Below are 12,617 nucleotides of genomic sequence, written 5' to 3'. Positions count from 1 at the left end.
GCATAGATTTTCAGGCATGGTTGATGTTTTGGTCAATTTTGCTGAGTTTTTCCCGTCCTCCTTCTCCCTTTTACAAATCTTTGTTAAGAGGAATAGTTCTCTAAATAGGGGAGAGGGAAGGGATGTGTTGGGAGATTTGGAGATGAGTGTGATGAACCAATACAAAGCATCAATAAACATTTGAAAATGTTTGTTGGAATTAAAGTTGTAGCCAGGTTTCTGAGACTGAAGCTGATCTCCCACCCCCATTCCCTCGCCCTTGTCCCCCCATCCAATGCCCCCATTTTGTTCTATATACTCAGAATGTTAGAACTTCCAGAGATTTAGGGGTGGGAGTGGAGAGCAATGTAAGTGAAAGGGATGGTGACAGGGGCTGAGGGGGCTTCTAACCCAGGGGCCATACACTGCACTGACCACCTGGGAGGTTGGTCAGTAAGTAAGCATTGCTTCCTGTGTATCAGGCTTCCTCTGTACTGTGCTAAGTGCTGGGATACAAAGAAAGACCAGAACATGGTCCCTGCCCTCAAGGAGCTCATTTTGTCTCCCCTGAGGTGTTTAGTGCTGGGGTTCCTTACTATAAGAACAGTTAGGTGGTGCAGAAGATAAAGCACCGAACTTGGAGTCAGGAAGACCAGAGTTCAAATACAGCCTCAGACACTTACTAGCAGTATGACTCTGGGTAAGTCATTTAATCTCTGCCTCAGTTTCCTTATCTGTAAAATGGAGATAGCAATAGCACCTACCTCCCAGGGTTGTTGTGAGGATAAAATGAGATGACATTTGTAAAGTCTTTTGCAAACCACAAAGTACTATATAAATGATCATTATTGTTGTTGTTTTCCTCCCTACAAAGGGAGGATTTCAGGGAGTGAATACTTCATTCAAGGTAGGAGGTGGGAGAACAGTCCTTGGGCTCTTAGCTCTCCAGCTCCCAATGTCTGGTTTTTAGAACTGAGTTGCAAGTTCCTGGTTTCCTAGCTATGGGAAATGAGTATGATTGGTGGGGTATCCCCTCTCCATGTTTCCCCAAAGGGCCTTTTCCTCTGGCTAACTTCCTTCCTCTAGTTTTTCTTTCCCCTCCCCATAAAGAAGGTTTCAGAACCAACCCATTGCTCCTAGATTACACAAAGGGATTGTGATGGTGGTGGTGAAGGTTCATAGAAGACATCATACATTCATGTAGGACTGGTCCATGTGGCCATTGATTTCAGCAAAAGGGTGTGGGTGAGAATGGCTAGTCTGGTTTGGCTTTGCTGAAGAGAGGTAATCTAGTCCCTGGGAAATCCCTTTCCTCATCTTGGATTACTCTCCCCCCTCCCACAGAGGAAGGAAGGGAAGAAGAGAGAGGCTAGACAGGTCTAGATGGTAAGGATGGAGATGAGAATTGTGGGGAGGGGGAGGGTGGAAAGCTGTAGCCTGGGTGCCCCTGCCTGTGTTATTGTATCCATTTTCCAGTGGCAACGATGTGTGAAATGAAAATTGGACAGAGTTGGCTGCTCCCTGCTCAGAGGGCTGGGATATCATAGAGGGAGAAAGGGACAGAGAGAGGGAGAAGAAGGCACAGGGAGGGAGAAGAAGACAAGGGGGAGGAGGGGAGGGAGAGGGAGGAAGAAAGAATGAGAGAGAAAAAGAGACAATGAAATAGTGAGAGGGAGACAGAGAGAATGAGAGCAAAGGAAAGAATGAAAAGGAAGAGGGAAGGAGAGAGAGGGAGAGGAAAGAAGAGAGAATGAGAGAAAAGGAGGGGAAGAAGATAGGGAGGGACAAAATGAGAAAGGAAGGAAGGGAAGCAAGGAAAGAGGGGTCAAATAAAAGATGAAGAAGAGAATATGGGAGAAGAGGGAGACAGAGAAAGGAAAGGAGCAGGAGAGAGAAAAAATAGAGGAAAGAGAGGAAGAGCACATAGTAGGCACTTAAATGCTTGTTGAATAGAGGAGGAATAGCATGAAAGACAAGGAGAGAGGAAGAGGGAGGGAGAGAATAAGAGAGGGAGAAAGAAGTTAGGCAAAGGAGGGAAAGAGGAAAGGTGAGAGGAGAGCCAGAAAAAGGAATGGCAATAAGAGGTGAGTAGACTTTAGGGAATAATGTGTGTTGAATTGAGTTGAATCGAGAAGGGAGGTAGAGAGAATGAGAGACAGAAAGAGAGGAGGGAAGAAAGAGAAAGGTAGAGGGAAAAAAGGGAGGCAGAGAGAGGGTAAGGGAAGGAGTGAAAAGGAAGAAGAAGTAGGCAAAATGAGGGAAGAAGTAAATGGAGTAAGTATAGAGGACAACGTGGGAGAAGGGGAGAAAGAGAGAGAGAGGGTTGGGGGTTTGTGCTGCTGCTTCCAGGATAAGAGGCAGAGAATCAGATAGGACATGAAGGGCTCAGCCCAATCTCAGGCCCCAGTATGGTTGGTCAGGCCCCTCACACTCCCCATCCACCCCTGAGTGCCCCACACTCACCAGGGTCTCCGGCGAACATCATACAGGTCAATCTTTTTTGGTGCTCTCCAAGGGGTAGCTGTGGAGCAGTGTAGAACAGAAAGTGGCTGAGTACTGGGCTTTGGGGCAGGGGCATGAGTCAATGGGATGTGGTGGGGTTAGGCTCTGGACCCATTCTTGGAGGAGAGAGCCGACTCCAAGGAGAAGAAACAGAAATACTAGGGCTAGAAGCTCAGGTTATTTCCTTGATGCCACCATGTCCTCTCCATGCCTTGAAGCCAATGACTGGTCAGATTTCATATCTCCATATGCCAGGACAGGCAGAGAGAGGACAAAGGGCTGACACAGAGTGGGCATAGGGTCTCTGGAATCGGCCCCTGGTTTTACTGTATGGGTTGATCTATCCAAGGAAGGGTAGCAATTCCTGGTGCCATGGGTCCTCATCTCCCCAGATACCCACCTGGGTAATAGCGGGTGACCCCTGTGGCACTGCCAAAAACCTGCCATAGTAGCGATGGGTCCTCCTTACGGTTCTCCACAAATACATCTTCCAGGGATTCTGTCCAGTTGAGTTCATTCAGAATCACTGTGGCTGTGAACAGAGGAGGGAAAGGGCTCTAGGCGCTCTGATGCCATCCCACATAGTAGGGGTTGAGACGCTAGAACCTGGGGGACACTGTGGGGAACAAGCAAGTCTTGGATGATCATAGCTACCTCTTGGGTAGCCTTCCTGTCCCATGCAACCTCTCCTTCAGAGTTATCTCATATAGTCATAAATCTCACCATATCATACTCCTTCTCAAGAACCTACCAGGGCTCCTTACTGCCTATGGGACTCCCCTCAGACTCCTCAATTTGGCATTCAAAGCCCTCCATAACATGGTCCCAACTTACTTTCCAGTCTCTCTGATTCTGTTCCCCTATACCCTCTTCACTTATCCCTATATATCCCAGATTCATTCCCACCTTTGAGATTTTGCTAATGTTCTTTTCTGCTGTTTGGAAAATCCTTCTCATATAGTTCTCCTCCCTCTCTACTCAACCCTCAACCATCTTTCTATTAAAATCCTACTTATCCTTCAAGGCCCAGTAAAATCCCACTTCTTTCAGGAAGCCTTTCCTGATTTCTCCAACCCACCATGAAATCTCCCTCCTCTGAGCTCCTATGACACTTGTCAGAATTGCATAGGGTAATTTACACCACTTGGCTATTCTCTTCTCTGTGTTCCACTTTCCCCTAGACTACGAGCTCTCTGAGAGTGGGGCCAGGATACTCTTCTTTTCTTTTCTCTTCTCAGATTGTGAGCTTCCTGAGGACCGGGACCTGGTCTATTTCAACTCTGCAAATAAAAACATTTTAGAAGCTCATCACTGCTTCCTGTGAAGAGGGGGAGTCAGGGCTCAGATTATAACCAGGGTCAGGCTCATTTTGGGTTGGCTATCTGCCCTCATTTTTGGGTTGAGCTTATGGGGTTAGTTAATGGCCAAAGTCCAGAGAATCCAGCATGTTGTAGATCAAGCAGCATCTAAGGTATATGACAAAGGAATCGGCGGTCCATATTCCCTTTAGGAATGGCCCCTTGAGCCTTCTTGCCCCACTGAGCCTGTCCCAGAGAAGAGTGGGGCTGGCTCCAGGGAGTTCACCCTACTCAACATGCACTGTAGGCCACCAGCCTGGCATGAAAGCAATTAAGGGTCTGCTGATGGCACTGGAATTATTCAGCTATTAAGGCAGCTGATAAGCTGGAAGCCATTGGGCTCCATGATTAATCAGCTAGGGCTGGGAGCATTGGGTGGGGAGGAGGGGATGGTAGTAAGGTCATATCTTTCAGGGGGGTGCTCACCCGGGGCTGGGGCTGAGGCGAGGGGGGCCCTAGATTATAAACGAGTTCAAGAACAGTCACATGGGCATACATACACCTACTCTGCTCACAGATGGGCTCACACAGATATATATGTCCAAGTATACCCACATCCACACACTCCATCCCCACTGACATAGGTGCATGTGTATCCACAACCTCAGATGCACAATCTGACAATGATATCCATGGTAAGAATCATCTCGAGTCTCTATAACACAAAGACTTCACTGTTAAAAAAGCCCTTTCACACTCATTCTTTTACTGTCTCTTCCCCATGAGAGGAGCAGAGCAGGGATTACTATCCCATTCTTATGGATGAAGAAACTGAGGCTTAGAAATGGGAAATGACTTACCTAGTGAGTCTGTGGAATGACAGGAGTCAAAGGGCAGGATTCTTTCCATTGCATCATGCAAATATGCTTATAGCCACAGATGTGCATACAAACCCACATATATGTTAGACATGTAGACAGTAAGGGAGAAAATTTGTTCACTGATCCCAGGCCCTGGTCTCAGACTGAGCCTGACCATGGTCATAAACTGTCTCCTGAACTTCATTTCAGACTACACTGTGAACTTGTCACAGCTTGAGCCATGAATCCCAGAGTAGAGGTAGAATGTGTTCCACTGTAAATACAGAATTCCTCTCTTGCCAAGCAGATCTCATGTTCAGTCCCTCCACCTATCCCATCAGGACCAGGAGGGGGAACACACACATACCCAAGACCATTGATTCAGAGATGAAGGAAACTTAGTCACCCAGTCCTAGAATCACAGGAGCTCTCCAGTCCAAACCTTACATTTTACAGATGGAAAAACTGAGTCCCAGGTAATGACTTGCCCAGAATCACACAGGCAGTAGATAGCAGAGTGAGGATTTGAACCCGGGTTCTTTGACTCCAAATTTAATGTTCTTTCCACAATACCATACTGCTTCATGTATACTCCCACACCCATACAACCAGATCTTTGCTCATGAAATCCTCTGACTGATCAAAACCTTTAAATCAGTACTAGCCCTACCTTTGGGATCAGTTCCACACAACCACACATGGACAGGAATCATTAATGTAATTTTACCCTACAGTGCCTGTGGTAGCACAGAGACCAAGGCACTCTAGGTACTTTCTGATCTTCTCATTCATAAACAAACCGGTAAAAGTTTCAATCTTGAGAGCAGTTGAAGAGCTTTGATCAATAGTTAACTAGCTTCATAGATCATTAGAGCTTGCAGGGATCTTAAAACTTACCTAGCCTAACTCAGCCTTTTCATTTGATAATTGAGGAAACTGAAGTCCAGAGCAGAGAAGGACTTTGCCCCAGGTCATCTATATGGTCAGTGTGCATTTTGTTATTTGATGTGCTCCCTGGAGAAAGCTTGACATTCTCGCTTCTTAATTTAGAGAGTATTTTAAAAAATTCTCTTTAAGGAGAAAAAAAAAAACCCTTAAGTTAAGTTACATTTAATTTGGAGTCGTCTGATGATTCTCTTTGTGGGTCAGTGACTGTTCAGAGAAAAATGTTGGGCCACTTGGTTTTACTCCTTCAGGTTTGATGGCTGTCACATACACACCCTCAATACCCATGCCACCCCTCCCCCCACCGCCATACATTTGGACATACAATAGTACATCTGCAGTAAACATTGAAGACTCTGGCAAAGATCTTTGCTGACATGCATATGCTTACAAATGCTCAATCTCACACAATGACAAATGCAGGCTTATACCACCTGAAGCCTCGAACACATTCACTCACCACACACACACACACACACACATACACACACACACACACACACACACACCCCCACACACACCTCTCCCTACCAAGAAGCTTGTCAAGTTCTGTGATCTCCCTACTCCTGCCAGAGCTGACTTCCTTCTTCACCCCTCCTGCCTCCTCACAAGATCCTAAGTGTACAAACACATACTCACACCCACATATAGGCACCCTGGGTTAGGAAATGGGGGACTACCCCCACCTCAGGCAAGTGATTACAGGCAAGTGATTAATTACAAGTGACACAGTAAATAAAAAAAACTATCAAATGTAATTTGTGTGGGTAGTGAGGGGTGACTGGGGAGGGCGGGGCAGCCAGTGTTTTAATTAGTGTGGCTGCCTTAGATAGTGCCCCTCTGCTGGCACAGCCCCCAGGGAGGCAGGACCCAGGGGATTAAAATGACTCAGCTTCATCTTTTCCTGGGGGAGCTAGGTGTCCCTGCTTCCAAGCTTCCACATTGCCTGGGATGCCTCTCTCTTTCTCTGTCTCTGTGTGTGTGTGCAATCTAATCCCCTCCCCCACCTCCAATTCACACACTCAGTCTCTCTCCCTTTCTTTTCTTTTTATTCTCCTTCTCCCTCTCACTCTAACTTCTCTCTCTTTTGGTCCCATTCCTTCCTCCTTCCCTTTGTCCCTCCTTAATTAAAAAAAAAATGGTCTATTTTTCTACCTTTTCCAGATCAGAGGTCAGGGTCAGAGCCCAAGCGTCTCCCATGGGGTGTTCTTATGATCTATCCAGACTCTCCATTCGGTTTGGCCTCCCCCTCAGCCCCAGCTAGGGTCCAGCTCCCCAAACCTAACATTCTTCTTGGAGGGGGCTGATAAGAGAGAGTAGATGGTACAAGGATAGACTTGGACAGGGGTGTACGGGGGGCATTTTCTCCCATCCCTGTGCGTCTAGCTTTAGGGTTCCATATCTTTGCAACTGAGCTTAGAACATAAATTATAGGACGCAGGGTCACAGATCACAGCTCAACCAGTTCTTCAGAGCAGGAGACTGGGAATTTGTCATCTTTGGCTATGCCCTAGCTCAAGCAAAGGAACAGTTTAGAGCTAGAGAAGGGTAGAAAGGCTCTCTTGGGGGAGAAAGAATGTTTGGGAAGAGCTGTATACTGGGACTCTATGTCTGTGTATCTGAATGTGTGTGCATACTAGAAAGAAGGAGGCACCAGTAGGAGGCTGTGTGAATGCTCACCCCACACATATATGAGGATGTGAGTATACATATGCATGTGAGTGCATGAGAGAATGCTAGTGTGGGGCACTTGGGTACATACTAGCATGACCGTGTATGTATGAAAATGTATAAGCACTGACCATTTCTTCATGTGTAAGTAAATGTATGATTATGGATGTGTATCTAGGTGACTGTGTTTGTGATTCTGCATATGTGTATGAATGAGATACTATTTATGTATGGGTTACTATATGCATGAGCACAAAGAGTGACTATATATATGTATATATACATGTGAGATTGCATGCAATCTGTGTCATTCTGTGTGTATAAAAATGGATGGTGTTATTTTTAGCCATTTTTCAATCTTGTCTGACTCTTTGTGACCACTTTTGGGGTTTTCTTGGCAAAGATACTGGAGTGGTTTGCCATTTTCATCTCCAGCTCATTTTACAGATGAGGAAAATGAGGCAGAAAGGGTTAAGTGACTAGCCCAGGGTCATATAGCTAGTAAGTAAGTGTCTGAGGCTAGATTTGAATGGCTGGTCTTTCTGATTCCAGGCCCAGCTCTCCATCCACTGTGCCACCTAGCTGCCCCAAATATAGATGCACAGAACTGTTAACAATGATAGCATTTATCCAGTTCTTTGAGGTTTGCAAAGCTCTTTATATATATATTTTGTTTGAGCTCATTGGCCAAGCATCAAGTCCCGAGGTGAATATCTCAGGGCCAGGAAGGGCCAGGAGCTTGGGGCACATGGAAGGGTGGCCAGGAACTATGAGCTCTAATCTAAGATTCAGGTTCATTCTACAAGTGTGGATCCTAGAGGAGCAGGGTTGATGTGCTGTCAGTGGGCACAGCCTTGGCAGATGAAGTAAGTTTCTCCCCCCCCCCTTGCCATGGCAGGCTAAGAGTGCTCTGGGGCTCTGGATCCTTACTGTCCTGACCCCAGGCTTCTTGGGAGGCAGTGTGGCATAATGGAAAAAGAACTGGCTATGGAGACAAAGAATCTGGGTTCACCTGCTTGTTGCCTGTGTGATCCTAGGCAAATCAATTTACCTTTATGGGCCTTGGTTTTCCATCTGTAAGATAAAGTGATTAGATTATATGACTTCTATTATTCCCTTCATCTTTGATCTACGAGCCTGGATTTATAAATTTCATATAAATATAAATTAATATATTTCATATAAATATAAATTTATATACAAATTATAAATTTATAAATATAAATATATTTATATACACTGTGCTCTCAGTTGGGAGGTTTGGGGTCTGGCTGGATAGGACGGGCAGGGAGACCGAGGGGGCACTCACAGCCTTTGTAGATGTCCGTAGGGATCTGGACAGCCGTGTATGAGTAGTTGACCTTGTTTTTAAAGTTTGGGTCCTCAATGAAGTCCAGCTGCAGGGTACTGGGCTTCTCCCTCTCAAACTCCTCACCCTCGGGGTCCTCCTGAGAGAGAAAGAGACAGAGAGAGAAAAGGGAAGAGAGGCAGTGTGAGGGATGGTGAAGAGCGGAAGAAAGAGAGAGATAGAGACAGAGAGAAAGGGGCAGACAGAGCAATCTTAGTACAGCAGAAAGAAAGAAGACTGAATTTAGATGACAGAAAGTCTTGAATTCGAATTCCAGCTCAGCCACTTTCTACCTGTGGACCTTGGGCAAAGCATTTAACCTGTTAGTTTCATTATTTAGAATATGAGCTGGGTGGAAAGACTCAAATAACAACCCAATTCAATAAACATTCATTTCTATGCTGGGCAAGGCCCTGTCCTTGGTGCTGGGGATACAGAGATGAACACTGGACGCTGGTCTTCGAAGAGCTTATAATCTAATCAGGGGCGGGAGGTGGTGGAGGAATATTACATGTACAGAAATAAGTGTGATCCAAGGAAGAATTTGATAACATTGATAACCAAGGCAGCCATCTTCCTTAGCAAAAGGAACTTAAATGTTTCCTGTCAGTACAGAAACCAATCCTATGGTGATGACTTCAATTGGCCCTTCTAACTCTAAAACCTGTAACTCTGAAGAGGGAGAGAGAGAATGAAACAGAATCAGAGCTACAGAGACAAAGAGAAAGACAGAGAGCTGTCGAGAGAAAAGGAGAGATAGAGACAAAGAAAATGATGGGTATAGAGATAAAGACAAATAGATGTATATATGGGGGGGGGGCACCTATGTTTCCACACTTTAAAATGATAGGGTTAGATAAAATGATCCTTAACATTTCTGCCAACTCTGAAATTCTGTGATTTTTTTTGGGCGAAGGGAAAAAGTAAAAGAAAGGGATATAGAGAATGAGAAAAATGTTTCATCCTGGGGAAGGAGCTGCTGCTGTCATTATCACATGCCATCTAATCCTCTGGAACCCCCTTCTCCTCCACTCCCACTGAGCAAGTACATAGATACTTATTTATATACATTTATATATATATATGTATATTTCCTTCTCAGTCTCTGAGGTGGGTGGGTGAGGGTGAGATAAGGAAGGAGAAGAGAGCTAACCCCTCTTCCCATTAATGCTTCCCCAGTATTCTCCCCCCATCCCATAGATGGTTTAGAGCAAGGCTCATGGCAGCCAACCATAAGCTAGAGATGGCCTGGGAGCTACCTTGAGGGCTGGGAAAGTCTTTGAGAGGTAATTCTGTCCATATACTACACTGGCTATATCCTCTGTAGAGCAATTTCCTCTCCCCTGGCCTGAATTTTGTGTGTATATGTGGGGGTATTGAGGCTCCTCATGGTCCCAGCTGGGATGTCTCAACTAGTACCTTTTCAAATCTGAGAGAATCTCCAACCCAGTAAAAAAAAAAGGAAAAAGAAAATAGAACAACCTCCCCAAATCCTTGAAAATCAATTAGCAGCAAAAGGCAAGTATCAGAGACCAAATTAAAAGGGAGATCGGCTTAGTGCTCTGTCAATAAGGACGCAGGCAACATTTAATTACACAGCCTGATCAGCAAACTCAGGCTGAGCTTGCTTGGCTCCACACTCCCCAAATCCCCTCCATCTCCCCTCCCCCACTGTGGTTTCCCAGGCAACAAAGAGTACCATCCAGCAGTGTCTAGAAGGTCCAGGAATCCAGAGTCTGGGACCCAGGTCCTAGTGCCTTGACCTCCACCTCTGGGGAAAGAGGCTCCAGTGACTGTCACCCCTCTTCGCCTATGCCTGGAGCTGCCTGGTTGCACACATGGGCTTTCTGGACTCAGGGGGTTGGACTGGGAGGGAGGGAAGAGGCAGGTCTAGTGGGTATTTATAGGAGTCATCGTCTGGAGAGGGGTTGCAGTTCCCACCAGGCACAGGGATGGGGGAAGGGCTTGAAAGGCTCCAGTTGACTTTCTAAAAACAGCGGCCGCCTGCCCCTGACAGGTGCCAATTATGGCGTTTCATGGGCACGGGCACGCACTGCAGAGCCAGCCACCCACTCCTGTGCCTCCTGGCTCAGCTGGCAGGAGCCAGTGTTCTAAGTGGTGCACAGTGATGAGAGAGAGAGAGAGAGAGAGAGAGAGAGAGAGAGAGAGAGAGAGAGAGAGTGTGTGTGTGTGTGTGTGTGTAGAAGACAGCCCATCACTGGCGCAGGTGTGTAACAGAAACAGGGCAGAGACAGACAAATTGAGAAAGAAAGAGAGTTGAGAAGAAATAAAGACAGAGACACAGGCAGACAGAGATAGAGGAAAAGAGATAGAGAAAGAGAGAGACAGTTAAGAGTCATAGAAAGAGGCTGAGGGCATGAAAATGGCCCTTGTTAGAGAAGCTAACTTCTCAGGAGTCATGTCTCGAACAGTAGTGCTGAGCCGCACTGAACCACGCACGCTTTCTGGCTTGGTTCATTAAGAGTTAGGTCTTTCCTATCTCACTTTTCAACCTCATCTCCTACTGTTCCCCTTCAGAAACTCCATGCCCCACTTAGACTGGGTGACTCAACATTCCCCATCATCTGCACCCCAGGTTATAGAACCACAGGGATTATATGAAGGTTAGACTGGATAAATCTGAAGTTCCACCTCTAAATCATATCCATCTAGTTTAACTCCTCATTTTACAGACTGGAAAACCAAGGCCCAGAGGGAGGCAGTATGGTATAGCCAAAGAGGCTATGATCTAGAATCATAGTTACTGGGTTTAAATCCTGGAGTTGCCTACTTATTACCCGCATGACCTTGGGCAATATTATTATTAATTAATAATTAATAGATAATAATAATAATGATGATGGGTATTTACATAGTGCCTGAAGGTTGGTAACATACTGTACATACATTATCTCATTCAATCCTCACGATATTCCTGTGAGGTAAATGCTACGGGTGTTATTATCATCATTTTACAAATGAGGAAACTGAGGCTGAGAGATTGTAGTGACTTTACCAGGGTCACACAGTTACCACATGTCTGAGGTAGTACTGAAACCCAAGTCTTTCTGACTCAAAGGTCAGTTTTCTATGCATAGAATGAGAGAGTTATACTAGATGCCTTTTAAATTCCTTTCCAGGTCTGGATTCTTAGCATCTTAGAGACTTTCTCAAGGACACACAGTGGGAGTGGGGGTCCTCTGATGACAGAGGTATGTATGCAAGGGGAGGGGGAGGTTCAGGGAGTTAGGATTCTGTCTTTGCTCTAGGTGCCAAAGCCATTTCTGTCAGCATTAAGATGTGGCCTTGATCTCTGGAGGGCGGTGGTCTATCTGCTCTGTCTTAGAGATGGTGGGATGCTCCATCACATGTCTAAGTGAATACAGGGTTGGTTACGCAGAGTATGCTTAGGGGGAAAGATTTTTGGCTTGAACTAAACCTGTGTGATGGGTGATGGTGGAATGGGACAAGCTGGGCCTGAGCTCATGGGCCAGGCCTCGCCTCCTGGGGGAGTGCTATATCACCCACCCATCTAGGTCCGTCTCTCTCTAGTAACTGTTATGTGCTTACATCCCAGGACCTGTATTCTGCTGTGGTTTTCTAGCTACCTCTTATCACCAGCAGGTATGGACACAGAGCACAGGCACGTGCCTGAGGGCCCAGACAGCCATAAGCACATACACACAGGCCTGTCGGGCCCTTGAAATCCCCAGGTGACAGCAAAAGCCAGGAAAATGGGCTTTGAGGAGCCGTCTGGCCTCCAGATAGCAGGTGATAGGTTCTGAGCTGTCGCTGAAGATGTTTAAATCTGAAGAAGCAGAGAAGGTGGTGGTGGTTGGTGGGGGGAGAAGAAAACCCCTCAAATGTCAGTGGCAGATGAAGGGCGCTGGAAATTTTAATCTCCCAACTTTTTAGGTGAATGTGACATTTGGATCCCTCACAGATAAGCTATCAGCTGGAAAACTTCCTCCTTTTTTCCTCTGCCCCTCCCAACCCCCACCTTCTGTCTGGTAA

The 12,617-nt window shown here is 46.0% G+C and overlaps 1 protein-coding gene across 10 annotated transcripts in view; it reads right to left on the bottom strand.

Moving 5' to 3' along the window:
* Nucleotides 1–12,617, bottom strand: part of CACNA2D2 (calcium voltage-gated channel auxiliary subunit alpha2delta 2) — a 447,618-nt gene that overhangs the window by 40,416 nt on the left and 394,585 nt on the right. For all 10 annotated transcript variants that reach the window (XM_027837173.1, XM_027837170.1, XM_027837171.1 and 7 more), the window contains 3 exons: nt 8,565–8,703; nt 2,882–3,013; nt 2,443–2,500 (listed from right to left, as the gene is read on the bottom strand). In XM_027837173.1, coding sequence (XP_027692974.1) covers nt 2,443–2,500; nt 2,882–3,013; nt 8,565–8,703 — 329 coding nt within the window. The remainder of the gene's footprint in view (nt 1–2,442; nt 2,501–2,881; nt 3,014–8,564; nt 8,704–12,617) is intronic.

The sequence above is a fragment of the Vombatus ursinus genome, unplaced genomic scaffold, assembly GCF_900497805.2.
Source record: "Vombatus ursinus unplaced genomic scaffold, bare-nosed wombat genome assembly UNPS02014820.1, whole genome shotgun sequence".
In the NCBI taxonomy this organism is placed as follows: Eukaryota; Metazoa; Chordata; class Mammalia; order Diprotodontia; family Vombatidae; genus Vombatus; species Vombatus ursinus.
This window is presented reverse-complemented; position numbering and strand designations above follow the sequence as displayed.